General features: G+C 40.0%; 1 protein-coding gene across 3 annotated transcripts in view; it reads right to left on the bottom strand.

Annotated features, from left to right (window-relative positions):
- The window catches only part of LOC137180858 (E3 ubiquitin-protein ligase RNF123), a 152,243-nt gene that overhangs the window by 6,686 nt on the left and 128,057 nt on the right, over positions 1–17,500 (bottom strand). For all 3 annotated transcript variants that reach the window (XR_010928065.1, XM_067586125.1, XM_067586126.1), the window contains one exon: positions 1,027–1,112. Coding sequence is in view for 2 of the 3 variants with exons in the window: in XM_067586125.1 (XP_067442226.1) it covers positions 1,027–1,112 (86 nt within the window). In the remaining variant the exon portion in view is untranslated. The remainder of the gene's footprint in view (positions 1–1,026; positions 1,113–17,500) is intronic.

The raw sequence follows: 17,500 nt of genomic DNA, 5'->3' as shown, positions 1-17,500 counted from the left end.
GCATCAGAGACATGGAGAGAGAACCTGTAGACTTTGTTTAAAGTCTGATGGTGTCTCAGTGGAGTCTGAACGCTGAGCAGTAACAACATGAAGAAGTGACATTAAACACAAAATAATAGAATTATTTACAATATTTAATTTTTTGAACTTGTCTGATCAGACCAACAGAAGTGGGTCAAAACTCCACAAATTAAAGTAAAAGAATTATTTTATTAAAATTTAAATTATATTTGATTTATTGCTAAAATACCAAACTTACTCGGTTGTCATGGTGATTATGGGCAACGCCGGGATTTAAAAACACTGTTCTTATAGAGAAACGTGCACTTTGTGTTACATCATGTTATAATGAAGTATTGATTGTTAACACAACCAATCAATTATGGAAATATCATCCTGAGTAGAGCTGAAGGCTGAATACTATACTACTATATAATAACAGATACAGAAACCTCTCCATGAGTGACCTTCATCAGTCCAACCATCATCACACCTGCACCACTGTCCTGGAGACATAAACAAAACGTCTCTAAAGCCTCTGACCTCTGACCTCTGACCTGTGGAGGAGGGGAGTGAAAACACTATTATCCACCCAGGATGGATAATAAATGGATTTAAATAATGTTTGAATGATTGTAATATAAGATCCCAGCGTGGAGGAGAAATGTGTTTTATGTTGTATGTGCAGCAAACATCTCACAGCCTTCAATAAACTCACTGTAACCAGTTCTTGCTTGACAATTTCCTTCCTGAAAATGTCTTCTAATGATCAAGTTACTGCATGAAAGAAAAATACTTTTGATCATACTTGAAAAAAAAAAGACTTTCTGACTGGATTTGACTCAGACAAACAGAGTTTGTGCAACTGAGAGATCAAAGGTCTGACAGCTGCAGCAGCCGCGAGCAGCTGGAATGAACTCAAACAAACGTTTCCTCCATGTTCCCAGTCAGGAGGCAGGAGGACGGTGGAGATGAAACACGTGTGTGTGTGTGTGTGTGTGTGTGTGTGTGTGTGCGCTGACTCACTTGCAGGACTTGTGGGAACAAGGCTTGAAAATGGCGGAGATGGAGTGAGCGTAGCAGATGGGGCAGAGGTCTTCTTCACTGGTTGGCTGCAAGCAGAAAGAAGAAGAAGAAGAAGAAGAAAACAGGTTATTGTGAACTGTTGGACATCTCAGGTCACAGCTGTTCTGATGTTAGTGTAAGGTTTAAAAGTGGAGTTAATTTATACATTCAAGTTAACTCACAAAATATGTATTTACAATGTTTACACAGTTAATTATTTATATATCGATGCTGTATTATTTATATATTTACAGGTTCAAATATTTGCATCAGCATCCTGTGAAGGTTGAAACAGTATTGAATCTGCTTCTGTGGTTTTACCTCATTACAGTTGGATCTGCCTCAGTCTAGCCTATGATTGGATGGTTTAGTCACATGTGCCAAAAAGACGAGGAAGTGTTGTTGTTATGTCTCTGATGCCGGGAGCTAGAGTAAAGTGCTGCTTAAAAAGTCACCTGTCTCCATCCTGCTATTTTCTCTCATGAAGAGTGTCAAATTACCACCTACCGAACCCTCACGTTACATTAGTTTGGATCGACAGACGACACTGACGGAGCTTCTTCAACCAGCTGAGAGTTCGTGTGAGTTCCTGATGGAGACGTTATCACCATTAAAGATGAAACTTTAATTTATTTCTTTATCAAATTTTTTATTTTCTTTCTCTGTCGTCAAACTGGGGACAAACTTTCTAAGAGTTTTGGTCACATATTTATCTCATATTTGAAAAACAGAGGTGGATGTTTTGTTATAAAAAATATTGTCTAACAGACTTTAAAGACATATTTGTGGCTCACTGTATATGACTGAATCTGTTTTTGTTGTTTTGTTTGTTTGTTTGTTGCCTGGCGAGGAGGGAATGTTGGACAGTTTCATGAAATGGAAAATAATAAAGAGACGTTTCTTCTCTTTACAGCTCAGTCAGCTTTTTCCTCCGTTTCTGTCACAACACAAACCTTTCTTCTTCTTTGGTTTATTAACTGGTACGTCTCTACCAATATTCTAAAGTATGAAGCTACAGCCAGCAGCTGGTTAGCTTCACTTAGCTTAGCATGGCTCTGTCCAAAGGAAACACATCACAGACACAAATTCATCTGTACGGCTGCGTTCAGACTGTCTCAGCGTCTGTGGAGAGATGATTGTAATCAGGCTCATCGTTAGAGGATCATTACAGACTGTTTCTCAGTCAACTCGCTGTCAACTTCGTCATTTAAATCCCGTCCGGAGTGACGTTCTTGCATTTTAAAGTGGATCTCTGACTTTTTTTTCCTTCTGCCGCATTTTATCTGCTCAGAGTGAAATTTGACTTTTGTGTGAAAATGTTTTTGTTGATCTGACAGACGGAAACACGCTGACAGCGACGAATCGGCCTGTTTGAACCTATATGACACAAACAAATAAAAGACTCATCAAAGCTGATCAGATGGTCTGTTGTAGGTCGGAGCTGCTGTTCTTTCAGACTCGTTTTTACACCTGATTTGTTCACATTTAGTCAAACAGTCTCCATTAAAGTCCTGTGAATCAGCTGTTTGCAGCTTCCTGTCTGCAGTGTAACATGATGTTTACTGTCATACTGAAGGAAACGTGGAGGTTTATTGGTGATGGACATCAGTGATAATGATCCTCAGGAAGTGTAATTCACAGTGAATTATATCAACATGTGTTTCATGTGTTCAGATTCGAGTCGTTTCTCCGAGAAGGAGGACGAGTTCTGACTTTATCTATTACAGACCAGATCCTTTCAAAATAAAATGCTGTCAGGAAGCAGGAGTTCAATTACCGAGGAGCGCGATATTTAACTCCTCTTATTCTCAGATAGCAGTAATGCAGAATCATCAGCTGACAACACAGCTTACATTTCACATCAGCTGGTGGATCATTTATAAGAAATAAAAGAGGCTCTAAAATAGAGCCTTGCGGGACGCCACGTATGACGAACCTGTAAACAAACCTGTAAACAAACCTGTAAACAAACCTGTAAACAAACCTGCTGGTATTGAAACATTAGTCACATGTAAGTTTCAGGATCTTTGCCCTCGTAGAGCAACATCATAACTGACTTTCCTGTCAGCATCTCCAGCCCCAGTGCATCATGGGACATCTGTGTTAACACACCAGGGGTGTCAGAGGGGAAACACATGTCAGCGCCACCATCACACCCACTCTTCACACGTTCACTTTTCATGCCGTCATACGTTTTTAACTTTGAAACCTTTCGTCACTTCTCTCTCCTCCACCCTGCTGTGCCCCCCCCCCCCCCCCCCCTTCTTCTTCTCCTCTTCCTCTCCACTCGTCTTTTTTCTAACTTTGGATCCAACCCTCTCTGTCTTTCCCTTCACAGCATGTTGCCTCCAACCAATCAACACCTGGGTCCTCCTCCTCCTCCTCCTCCTCCTCTTCTTCTTCCTCTTCCTCTTCATTTTGTCTCCCCCTCTGTGTCTTCACCCCCCCGCTGTACGCGAGCTGTCAGGCTGCTGCAGAGCACCGTTACACCAGAAAGTACAAAAAGCTGAAAGCATTTGTGATGCAAATGTGAAATGATCATGTTTTAATGAAGAATGTGAAAAATATAATAACATTTAGGATTCACTTCATTTTACGGTCCTGTAATTTCCTACTAATTTTCTGATAATATTCTAATCATTTTCCTTCAGTTATTATGTTATTTGGCACTAATTAAACTCCAATATGTATTCGTTAGTCATTATAGGATTTATAGAAACTGCAGATTACAGTTTATTTAGGTATTCATTTATTTTGAAATGTTCTTTTTTAATGTGTTAATATACTTCAGTTCATGTTTTGTCTTGTTTTCATTTATTTATCATCTTTTTTAAAAAGTTTGTTAAATGTTTTATTTCTCAAGTTTTACACTTTGCTGTTATTGAAAAATGTTTTATTAGACTTCAGACTGAACGAGCTCAGCGAATAATAATCGTTTGTTGTCATTAAAGCACAAAAGGACTGAGAAATAAAAAAACTAATGTTCCATTTCTTTGATCTGAGTGGGACGGTCTGCTGCGGTTCTTCAGTGTTTCTTCGTCTTCCTGTCATGTCGTTAGCGTAGCCTTTGCCACCTCTGCCTTCGACCTTCTCCACTTTCATTCCTTCATCAATTCTCATTTCTTTTCTCTGTTTTCCTCTCACCTCTCACCTCACCTCCACTAATCCCCCTGCATACAGAAAGAAATCAATGCTCTTCCTCTTCTTCCTCCCACTTTCCCTCTGTGTTGATTGTTCATTTGAGTCTCGGTGGCTCTCAGCAGCTGCACCTTTGACACCTCGTTCGCTGCCGTCTGTCCTTTTTATTTCAGCCTTCAGCTTTTTCTTTAACTCCCTCGTTTCACATCGACACTCGAGGCTTTCAGCTGACAGCTTCAGGCGGAGCGGCTAATCGTTTAGTGTCTCGCAGCGGTTTGACTATTGATGAAGAAATTATCTGCTGTCAGAGACAGTGTGAGCTTTGTTTCCAAAAATCAAATCCAATCTGTGACTCTCCTTCATCTCTCCTGTTAGCTGTTTATTAACTGAAGAAGACTTCAGTAGGTTCTGTAGTCTGGATTTAAGGAGGATTATTCAGGATGCACATCACAGATGATGATGATGATGATGATGATGATGTAAGTCACACCGTCTCTAAAAATATGTGTTTCATGTCTGTGAGTTATGACTCAAAGGAGTTGAATTTTTGAGGCTCACGTTTCTCACTCGCCAACATATTTAAACACTTTGAATGTGCAGCGACGTTCTCATCACAGTCAGATGTATAAATGTGTAGCAGAGCAGTCAGCTGAGTTCAGGAATAAAATAAATATCACAACAAAATCTGTCTGATGCGGCGCAGAGACGGAACAGCAGAGACTCGAGAGGAGGTCGGTATTAATGTGTGTGTGTTTGTGCCAAAAAAAAAAAACGGCGTCATGATGGCAGACGCTCAGAGAGTCGGAGGGTCCACGGGAGGACGACGGGGTGGGGGGGGGGGGTCATGTGATCGGTGCAGGCATGAAAAAGGAAAATGTGTCTGGTCTCGGGTGAGATGAAGGATGCCAAAAATAAAGAAGCACAGCGGCTTTACGAAGAAGAGAAGGGCAAACATCAACAGCACGGGGTGAAGAAGAAGAAGAAAAAACGCAGGCAGGGACAGATGACAGAGAATTATAAAGATAAGACGAGGAGGATTAAAAGAGAGAATAAGTTACAAACTAATGAAGCAGAACAACAGACGGAGGGATGAGACTAACAGCTGCATTATCTGTTCGTCTGTCATTTCAAAATACAAAATACACCAGTTTAGTAGATATTAAGTTTTTAAAAAATGCCATTAATGACATTTTTAGATGTCTGGTTTTGTCTGACCAACAGTCCAAAACTCAAATATATTCAGTTAACGATGACATAAAACAGAAAATCTACAAATGATCCCAACTGAACCAGTTAGTCTAGTAACAGCCAATAATAATTATTAAATGGTCAAACCATATGAGAGTCCAGCAGCTGTTTCTGTTGTCATTTTTAGCGTTTTAAAACCTTCCATCTGCGAGGTGACCTGTCTACAGCAGTCTGCCATCATTGCAGAAAGGAACAGATGTTTGGTGGAAAGGTCGCAGGATGCTCGATCAGTGATGTGTGGAGGGAAGATAAGAGAGAACTTCATTCCTGTAATCCTGAATATGAAAGCGTGTTTAAATGGCTGACTTAATCCCTCAAACTCTGCCTTTTTCTTTCTTCTTTTTTCTTATGTTTAAATAAAAATCATCCTTCTACCTGTAGAGTTGTGAGGAGATATTTCAGGTGTCCAATGTCAGCGACTCACAGTCTCTGATCAGCTGTGTTAGAAAATATCTGGTTCTTTGATTTAAAAAGAACTGAAGGGGAGAAGTTAACTACGACTCCCATGGTGCATTTCAGCAAGAAACAGCCAATCACCAACCTTGAAATCCTGTCATGTCTCATTACACTGTTGAGAAAACTGATTTTACAATATTTTCTGTCACTTATATAACTTCTCATTACATTATCCAGGAGAGTCCTGAGTTTCTATGTTCAGTAACCAAACAGTCCAAGATGGCAGCCGAGTCAGTCCGTTGTCTGTGTGTCAGTACCATGGATGTATAATAAGAGCTGGATAGGGCGCCGCCGCTCAGCCTTACAGCTAATTTTTCCCAGTGGCCACTCGCGGTATTGCAGCGAAAAATCCTCCTGCGGCCCAAAGAGGATTTTTCCCCCCATAGACCACCATCGTAGAAGAGACGCCTGTAGAACTGTTGACAGGACGCCTCGAACTGCAAACGACGTCAATTATGACTCTTTCTGTTATGAACTTTTGATTCATGGAGGTTTTATGTTTGTCAAACTTTCCTCAAGCCGAGAAAAGCGATTTAAAAATCTGTGACATCATCACAATGTAAAGTCTATGGGCCGAGCGGCAACTCGTGGGGGCGGGGCCAGCGGGGGAAACACTACGGCGCATATTCAGTGGGCCGCACAACGCGGAAGCAAACCCGGAAGCTAGAAACTTTTTTTGGTGTATGCGCCAGGTGAGCAGTTCATATAGGACTGAATGGGCACCATTTTTAGTCCAGTATCCAGCTCTTCCATGGTCAGGACCTGAACTGTCAGTTTTTATGTTTGTATGTGTGATATTTTATGTCATTTGTTCTTTCCAAGAACATCTTCCCTTCCGTCTGGGATCTCTAGATGATACATTTTTATTAGATGTTGTTTTATTGCCACAGAACTCTAAATCTGGACTTTTTGAGGCCCAGACTCACCTGGAATCCACCTGCTGGAGCACAGCACCAAAAGGGGGACCAGAGCAGCACTCTACAGATCCTCTAAGTGGTTCAGTGGTAGACTCACAGTGGATTACCTGCTTTATTTCCACCCTGAATTAAAGACCCCCCTCCTGCTGCCTCGTAGCACGCTGACTGCGAATATCAGGACCCTGGCTGAGGTGGACTGACTGTGTTCCTCCTGGTCTACAGATCTGACCACCTCCACCTGGTTTGTTCTCAACACAACAGCATTTAAGTTGGCATCATGTATTTCTTTATATTCCTGACGCTTATTCAGTGTAACTTTGGATTAAATGAACTAAATGGGCACAACAGGGAGAGTGAATTCACCTTGTTACACTCCAGACGAGGACTGTTTAGTCTTATCATCAATCAGTCCACTTCATCAACTGGAGATTTCCCATTTTCAAGTTCAAGTCAACAAGATCCTCTATCTTCAGAGTCTAATGCTGTTAGAGGACTATTTTATCATCTCGGAGGACTCTTTCTGGCAGTTTGTAGGCGACGGCGGTCCTCGTAAATCATTTCCTGTCAAACTGAAATTGCAGTATATGGTTATGCTTTTAGTGATGTTATCTGGAAATGTTCAGCCCAACGCCGGGCCGACCACCTCTGTGCAATGTTTACCCACTCGATTAAAAATAGAACAGGCCTTATACACTTAAATGTTAGAAGTCTTGTTCCTAAAATGGTTATGATCGAGATCTGAGCAAATACAACCAACGCTCACACATAATGGTTCAATCCGAAACTTGGTTCAACAAATTAGTCACTGATGACTTAATTTTCATTGCTGGTTACACAGTCTATAGAACTGATCAGGCAGGTAAAGGAGGTGGGGTTGCCATGTATGTCAAATCCAAGTTAATTAGCTCTGTAACTCTGTTAATTACTAAAGCTAAACAGTTTGAGGTCCTGGCCATCAAAGTGGGTGTATCTGCTATAGACGCCCGTCTGCCTCAAAGGATGCTTTCAAATCTATTTCAGATATTTCACACGAATTAAAGGATTCTGAATTCGTCCTTATGGGTGATCTAAACTGGGACTAGGTCATGGACAACAGACTGTTTTAAAGACCTGTGTAACTCCTTAAACCTTGAGGAACTCATTAATGCACCAAAAGCACAAAATAAATCTACCTCGCTCACATAAATACACCTCAACTGGCATATTTTGCAGTGATGTTAGTGATCACTGTGCAACTGCTTGTGTCAGGAATATAAAAGTCCACAAGATAAAACTGATATCATTATTAAAAGATATTTTAAAAGCTTTGCAGAGCAGGCTTTCCTACATGATTTGTATTACAGGGATCTTAGCAGAGTAACTCTGATTCAGGATGTTGAACTGGTACGGGAATATTTTCACTCAATGTTCCAGTCTATCTCTAATAAACATGTTCCCATTAAGACGTTTATGACAGGGACAATCTCTAAGGTGAAACAGCTAGCCTGCCTCCATCTACAGGTAAGAGTCCACCTGCAGAACCTTGTTACATCTCGTTTGTTTGATCCATGAAAAAACCAAAGTGTTAAAACAACAATTCACAATTTTACCTTGCGGCAGAGAAAGGCTGGCTGTTCTTTATGCTAATCTATGCTAACTGGCTAGTCGCTGTAGCTTCATATTTATTGTACAGACATGAGAGAGGAATCAATCTGAACACCTGACTCACAGCAAGATCATGAATGAAGTGTTTTTCCCATATTCCTTCATATTCCAGACAGTCCAGTTTCAGATTGAACTCCGTTTCTTAAAACTAATCCTTCTTGACTTTCATAGAAAACATGAAACTCACACACACACACACACACACACTCACTTTTGGGGACATTACACAGACTTGCATTAATTTCCTGGAGACTTAACCTATCCGTAACCACTAACCTAAAAATCAGCTTTTTCCCAATTGGGGCCACAGCTTTTGTCCCCAATTATACAAGCTGTCGCTGATCAACGGGTCTGAGATTTGTCCCCAAATGTAGCCTATGACAGACCCACACACACACACACACACACACACTGCGGTACAGTGTGATAATGAAAGGTCATGTGGATCTGCAGAGTCAGGGCTCACTTCCTCTCCTGGTTGTGGAGATAAGGAGAAAATGAGATTGTTTTAGCAGAGTAGTGACTCAGGATCTCAGGACTGATAGCTTTGGAAGGACTGTCGTCCACCACCGCAGCATATAAATGTAAATGGGATTAAAAACCATCTTCTAGTGTCTGACATGGTGCGCATTTAAAACCCTACAGCGGTGGAAGAAGTACACAGATCCTTTACTTGAGTAAAAGTACAAATACAACAATGTAAAAATACTCAACTGTAAGTAAAATTTCTGCAAAGTACATAAGTATTATGAGCTTGATGTAGTTAAAGTATTGCAGTAAAAGTACATAAGTATTATGAGCTTGATGTAGTTAAAGTATTGCAGTAAAAGTAGTGGTTTGGTCCCTCTGACTGATATATTATTATATATGACATCATTAGATTATTAATAGTGAAGCATCAGTGTTAGAGCAGCATGTTACTGTTGTAGCTGCTGGAGGTGGAGCTAGTTTACACTACTTTATATACAGTTAGCTAGTTTAGTCCAGTGGTTCCCAACCTAGGGGTCGGGCCCCTCCAAAGGGTCAGCAGATAAATCTGAGGGGTGGTGAGATGATTAATGGGAGAGGAAAGAAGAAAAAACAAAGTTCTGATACACAAATCTGTTTTCAGTTTTTGGACTTTTTCTCTAATCTTTGATTTTTGCTGAAATATTGGATCATTTGAACATTTATTGAAATGAAAGCATGTGAGAAGTTTAGAGGGAAAAATCACTATTTGGTGGAGCTGTTAACAACTCATAGACATGTGAAATGTGACCCCGACTACACACTGCTTTTTGTAAGACGTCAAAAGACAAAAAGGTTGGAAACCACTGGTTTCATCTTTAACAATGTGTTGTATTTTAAAAGCTTGTTATATTATCCATTGTGTCAAATCTTCATCTGAAAAGTAACTAAAGCTGTCAAATAAATGTAGTGGAGTAGAAAGTACAATATTTCCCTCTGAAATGTAGAAAGTAGCATCACATGGAAATACTCAAGTAAAGTACAAGTACCTCAACATTATACAGTACTTGAGTAAATATACTTTCCACCACTGAAACCCTTCTTACTGTATGTATTTATCAGCTTCATGCAGCTAAACTACACAAATCTGTTTTCAGTTTTTGGACTAAAGGTACAACATGTTTAAAGTAGCAGGAATGTAAAGTTCTAGTTTAGGACTCAACATGTTACACGTCTGAGAAGAAGAGACATAAAGGATGTAGTTAACAGTGGAGTATCAGGAGGTGACTGAAGACGTTTAAACCTGTTCTCTGGTGTCATGTTGAGATGTGGAGGTGATGAAACCTGAACGCTACTCTGAACAGGAGGTGAAAATCAGAGCTGACGCTTCACTAATGGCTTTCTGACTGTGAACCATCACACACAACAGCCGACACATGCACGTCTCCGTCTCCATCTATCAGTTCACTGACGGGAGACTGTTACTGTACATTACAGCGATATTCAGACCTGACAGCACATTTAGGGAAAAGGCCAAATGCCCCTGCTGTGTGAGAGGACGAGGTGTGACAGGCATCATGCATCCAGTTTAATGACAACAGCCCTGCAGTGAATTCTGCTATTTAGACATTTGAAATTCATATTTAGTATTTTTGTCAATCCAATACTAAATATGAAAAAATTGTCAAAAATATAGAAGTTACAGTGATAAGAGGCTCTCTGTGCATCTTCCAGCAGCTGAATCAGCAGAGAGAAACCATCTGCAGCCTTTCAGTGTAAAAAGTCTCTTAGATATAAGATTTTGTTAAAGCTTCATTCTCCTCGTACACACTGCAACACCAGACTCCTCTGAACGTTTTAACATGTAATAAAAAGATGTGTTTTTACCCGGCGTAGTGTTCTACAAGCTGTACTAACAATTTTATCTTTATGCACAAAATATATTCATTTTAGTCTTAAATTGAATCCCAGTGTAGGTCAAACACTGTGAGCAACATTTCAAACTGAATTTAAAGGATGAGGGTTAATAAGTATTGATGTTAATTGATGCAGTCTGAACCCGAGTCGCTCTCAGCTGCAAAGATCAACACATTTATCAGAAAGGTCGACACACTGAAAATCATCAGACACCAGCTGACTGCTGCTTGTTTTACAACACGTACAAACACATATAATCCCCTCTCTTCCTCTGTTTAGAGCAGAACCCTCGCAGCTTTAGAGCCCGGCTCTCTCCTGGCTCTGTGGATCCGGTTGCCCGGACATCTCAAACTGTTGTCTTGGCAAACGTAAGCAAACAAGAAAAGTGTCGGCTGGGTTTATGGAAACATTGAGAGAAGGAGAGCCATCAGACGGCAGCACCAGACCAGCCGGACAGCTTTTCAAACAGCCTAATGATTTAACAACAGCTGAGGGTGGCATCTGCAGGGACACGTACAGGACCAGCTCCCGTCCACACAGCCAGACTCCTCTTTCCATTAACACATGTAGAGCTGCACAACTAGTCGATTCATGGATGGACTAGTTTAATACTCAAATCATCATGTTAGTGATCTTTTTAAGGAAAAAAGCCATAAATTTGCTGGTTCCAGCTTCTTAAATGTGATGATCTGAAGCTTTTCTGTGTCACACATGACAGTAAACTGATTATCTTTGGATTTTGGACTGTTGATCCGACAAAACAACTGTTCACTACCAAACATCACATCTCTTTCATAACTAACAAAAAGTTCCAGGAACTACAGAACCAAAGGAACTAACCTCATTCCTGTTTGTGTTTCCACTGCACCTGAAGAACCAGCTAGATTAGTTAAATTACACCCTGTGTGAAAATCAACTGGCTTGGAGCGAATAAACGAGGCTACGCAAAGCATAGTTTCATCAGAAGTCAGTGGTATAGACTACGTCATATGTGTTTCACGTGTTATGAAGATATCCAGGGAGATGTTGACGGCAGAAACAGCTGATCAGTCATGTGAGTGTTTCACATTCAGCACATTAAATCTTTTTCAAAAAGGCAAAAACAACCTCAGGCAAGCATAAAAACTTTTTTGTGACACTGAGGAAGCTTAAACGTTGTTTCTTCATTCTCTGGTTAACATGTGTGACTCTAATAATCAGTAAAAATCCAGTACATACATGAAATACAGTATGTTATGTGACTCGCTTCATATGTTTAGAAAAGGACGCGAATTTTCTGAAATGTCTTTGTTGGTTCAATATTTATGTTTTAACAGCCTTTAACAAATGTCGTTACTCATAAGTCCCGGAGGCTCGCAGGCTAAACAGCTGTGGTCCAGGAGGTAGAGCAGGTCATCCACTAATCCTGGTTCCTCCAGTCCACATAGTGAAGTGTCTTTGGACAAGATACTGAACCCTGATTGCTCCTGATGGCTGTGACATCAGTGTGTGAATGTGTGTGAAAACAGTTTGAGTGTTTGGAAGACTATAAAAGCGTAATACAAGTAGTCCATTTACTGTTTAGTCAGATGTAAATGTCTGACATCATGAAAGTAAACTCCAAGAACACAAAGACCAATGAAAGAAAAGCTGAACTAATTTCCCAAATATATTGTTTAAAATGTATTCTAGTATTCTTCCTGAAAGTCTTCTTTTAGGAATGTCTGCAAATTCAAATATACAAGAGTTTTTACTTTCCTGACATGTTCCCTTCAATCACACACTAATACAGACTCTCCGTCTCTTCTTCCCTCGCATGATAAAAGGTCGATGGATTGTCATGAAAAATGGAGGAACTCTTTTAGTTCCACTGATAAATGTTTAACAGTCAGATGAGGAGAGGGACGGCCGGTTCGCTCCGTCTCTCTATAAACATTTATCTCAACTTTTATTGCTGGTTGCAGTTTCTCAAATGTGTTGATTTGGAGCTTTTCTGTGTTTTATATAAACTGAATATGTTTAGATGTTGGACTGTTGATCAGACAAAACAAGACGTTTGAGGACATCATCTTCAATCAACACCTTAAAGGGTAAAAATCATTTCTGTTATTTATTTCCTGTTCTGATGTCAGATGTTAAACATGGCCGAAGTTCAGAGACTTGAGGTGAACGTATGTAGAAAACAAGTCAAGCCTGCAAGTCAAACGTCAGGCGACTTTTTTCTCGTATTACTCTGATGTTTTCTCGTAATATTTTGACTTTTTCTCATAATATTGTAATTTTTCTGGTAATTTGCCAAATTTTTCATGTAATGTTACAACTTTTCTTCTTAAAATGTTTCTATTTTTTCAAGTAATATTTTTACAACTTTTTCTTCTTGTATTATTATGACTTTTGTTCTAGTAATATGTCGGCTCATCACATGTGCATCGCATAAACATCTGTCCTGTTAAACACTAATGCAGATGTGATTCAGCTCCAACATGTACGGATGGATCTGAGAAGTGAAATCCTGCTACTATAGTTTGTTTACGTAGCCTCCGGAGCCGGAGGAAGCTTCCTGAAAGCTGACCAATCAGAACAGAGTGGGCTCATCAGGAGGCGGGGCCTTAAAGAGACAGGAGCTAAAACGGCCTGTTTCAGACAGAGGCTGAACTGAGGGGCTGCATAAAGGACCAGTAGAAGATAAATAAAGAGTTTTTAACTGGAAATCATACAAAGATATTCCAGTAGAGCCCCAGAATATAAATATACACCTCGAAATGTGCAGAGTATGTGTCCTTTTTAATCAATAATGAAAGTAATTGTTAGTGTCAGTCCTAAACCACACAGCCAAATCAATGCAAAAACAAAATGAAGGAAAATAGAGTTTAATTCAGATTCACTGGTCTCTATTCAAGAATAAAATGACTGCAAACTCAAAACCATTAACTGCTTCTTACTCAGAGTGATTGGACTTTCCACTCATGTGACAAATGCTTACATTAGAGAGAATGTCATTTCCTTTTTCAAGTACGAGCAGGGAGCAGAGAGCATTTCCTCTCTGCAAGGCACCCATTAGTGGGTTTGTGGAAGTGGACCTCAGGCTGTTATTCTCTTTCCATTACTCTCTTTCTTTTCCTCTCCTCACACGAGAGGGTCTGGCTGGAGGTCTCCTCTGAGGGGACGGTTCAGGTGCAGGCTCTGTTCTCAGGACAGGAAATAACATGTTGGGGATTTTTTAGTCTGCACTAAAAACCGTAGAGGATGCGAGACATGCCCACGGTTGCTTTCAAGAAGCCTACATAGTGGTGACAACATGACTGTGACTTGTTTAGTTTAAAGTAATTAAATAAGGCATTTCATGTTTAGTTGTTTTAATGGTAGCTATATCAATGAAATGTTAAAAAACAGTGTAATGTATTGTTGTGAGTTGTGCTCTATACAACTTCTGTAGGTTTCCATGGTTAGCCTCAGTGTTCCTCCAAAGTTATTGTACTGCATCAATGTTAGCAGAGTTAGCTGTAGGCTAAGTGCTAATAAAGTATCAATGCTAGCAGAGTTAGTTGTAGGTTAAGCGCCAATAAAGCATCAATGCTAGCACAGTTAGCTGTAGGCTAAGTGCCAATAAAGCATCAATTCTAGCACAGTTATCTGTAGGGTAAGTGCCAATAAAGCATCAATGCTAGCACAGTTAGCTGTAGGCTAAGTGCCAATAAAGCATCAATTCTAGCACAGTTATCTGTAGGCTAAGTGCCAATAAAGCATCAATGCTAGCACAGTTAGCTGTAGGCTAAGTGCCAATAAAGCATCAATGTTAGCACAGTTAGCTGTAGGCTAAGTGCCAATAAAGCATCAATTCTAGCACAGTTAGCTGTAGGCTAAGTGCCAATAAAGCATCAATGCGAGCACAGTTAGCTGTAGGCTAAGTGCCAATAAAGCATCAATGTTAGCAGAATTAGCCATAGGCTAAGTGCCAATAAAGCATCAATGTTAGCACAGTTAGCTGTAGGCTAAGTGCCAATAAAGCATCAATGCTAGCATAGTTAGCTGTAGGCTAAGTGCCATACAGCATCAATGTTAGCACAGTTAGCTGTAGGCTAAGTGCCAATAAAGCATCGTGACTCAGCGGTGACTCTGACTGTCTTCTCTCGCACACTCGGTATCTTACACGTAGTATTTACAGAAAATGTGAGAATTTACGGGACACCTGGTAATGGTATTGCATAACTCACATTAGCATGTAAACATTAGCTACATCTTGGTATCAAAATGGTAGCTGCACTCTGACCTTTCGATTGACACCTCACTTGACCCAATAGGAGCTTCCATGTCCTGTCCACAGTCTGCTTTACCCAACGAGAGTCCGCGCTGGAAGGAGGTGCCTTCCCCTTTTCTTTCGTGTAAAGACCGAGCCAATAGGAACAGATTCTGCCAATGACTGATGCTTCAAATAGCCAATGATATTCCAAAAATGACCATATGCTGCTTTATTGCTTTTTATAAACATGGACATTATGTAAATATAAAGATTTTGCTGTGATTTACTTTGTGTATGAACTGCTTTTCCACCATAGCACTTGTTTTGACTCTTTTCTAAGAATCAATGAGGTATAGGCTACATTTGTTTATGAATCAATCGATAAATATTGCTACATTGACAGAATAAATCAATACATTCAATATTTAATAATACTGCTATGTTGATAGCCTATAATTACTGAATTAATATGAATCTTTATATTGGCAGTCAATCACTGCATGGATGATTAAATTATTTTACCCACATTGAAGTTAGCAGAGAGCTAACTGGAACTTAACTGGCTCAGCTGGTGGACGTCTCTGGTGCTCAGTATTCATTCATCTCGCTGGAGCAGGAATGTCAAACCCAACATGAGATTAAAAACTCCGTGTACTGTGAAATACAGAGAGATTTATCTGGTGGTGATAGACTTCATCAGCATTGTGTGAACTCGTTCGGCAAGGGCTTGAATGTAACGGACGTTCGTTTATATGTAAAAGTTCTGCACTATAGCTTTAATAATATTGTTGTACAAGTTATTGTACTGGTTTGATAAACTGGTCCTTGAAGCATGATGAAGCAGAAAAGTGATTTACAAAACCACTCTCTTCTCTCCTCCTCCCTCTCTTTGTTCCTCATCAATAATAAATCTTTTCTCTGGCCGGTTCAGCTCTGTGGTGGTGGAGTCTACGGGATCAGGTTTCTGCGGAGAGGAGCAGGAAATGGCTTCCTCCGGTCCGTCAAGCTCTGCAGGTTCACCCTCAAGGACGACAGGATCAGCGTGTCCAAACTGACGACTTCATCAGGCAGCGACATTTTCAACTTCGTTTCCTGAAACCTCTCCGACTTGTTTCTTAAAGGACGGGTTCCCAGTGTTCCCAGTGTGTTAAACCAGCAGTCAGGTGTCTGTAATCATTCCTCCTGTTCATACTGGATATTAAAAGATCCTTTAAATGTGCTTTCAATGGAAGTGATGGAGGCCAAAACCCACAGTGTGTCCACACAGTCATTTAACAGCTGATGTGAAGCTGATATGAGGCTTCAGCAGTTATTTCAATTTCAAACTGTGATCACTATGTTTTTTGTCTGTTTGTCTGCTGATGTGTTTATGAAAGAGATGCTGAGCACCAGCGATGTCATAAAATATTGAAAAAAGTTCATATTTATGGATTTTGTCCCTCCTGTTATTATTTTTTGTTCCTTGTCTGTCTTTAGATTTTGGGGATAATCATGTTCTCAGGTTTTTGAACTACAGTTCCCATAATGCTCTGAAGAATGTAAACAGGACGTCTCATTTACATTTAGTCAAATAGTCTCCAGTTAAAGTGTGAATCAGCTGTTAGCAGCGTAACATGATGCACAGACAACTTAAAAATATGTTTCATGTCTGTATGTTCAGATCAAATTAAAGAGTACAGTGTTGACCTGCTCTATGTGAAAAATGCCCTGAGATAACTTTTATGATTTGGTGCTATATAAATAAAAACTTATGTCTCTGAGAAGAAGCACGTACCAGTTTAATTAGTCTGGGATAATTAAAATAAAGTTTCTACTGCACGGAAAAACTGAATATTTATATTTTTATCTCAAGTATCAACACTGGATTCTCACTGACAGTCTCTGCTACATGAACGTCTCAGCAACTCTCCAAACAGCAAATTCAATCAATTTGAACAGAGCCGCTGTGATTCATTATTGTGAATCAGTTCAGATTCTTCACGTTGAGTCTGACTTTGGTGAACTTTGACTTCTCATATTTTGTGAAGCAACATAAAATTAGACTTATGTCTATGAATCTATTGCCCCAGTGCATGCTGGGAGGTTCCCAACACTTCAATCATATATCAAGTCTCTACTCATTTTGCCTTTATTTCAAACTCGGAGCGCACTGTTACTCAGACGACTTCATCCAGGATCAACTAATCAGTCCTCAAACTGCCTTCAAAGAACTAAGTTACCTGGATTAGTGAGTTAACAGGATTATTTGAGCTGGATAGCAGCATGTTGGTCTGAATTAAACCACATTTGAAGAGTGTAAGCTGTAAACATGGATGTAAAATTCATTCAACAAGTTTGTTTAACACAAGACGAAACTGAATTTGAACAGAACTCCACACGGAGCTTTAAACAAGTCTGTGTACGAACTGTTCTTCCACGATGTCTCTGAACTCAACTCTGACTCGTACTC

Source organism: Thunnus thynnus, chromosome 4 (assembly GCF_963924715.1).
Source record: "Thunnus thynnus chromosome 4, fThuThy2.1, whole genome shotgun sequence".
In the NCBI taxonomy this organism is placed as follows: domain Eukaryota; kingdom Metazoa; phylum Chordata; class Actinopteri; order Scombriformes; family Scombridae; genus Thunnus; species Thunnus thynnus.
The sequence above is the reverse complement of the archived record's forward strand: the minus strand, read 5'-3'. Positions and strand labels throughout refer to the sequence as shown.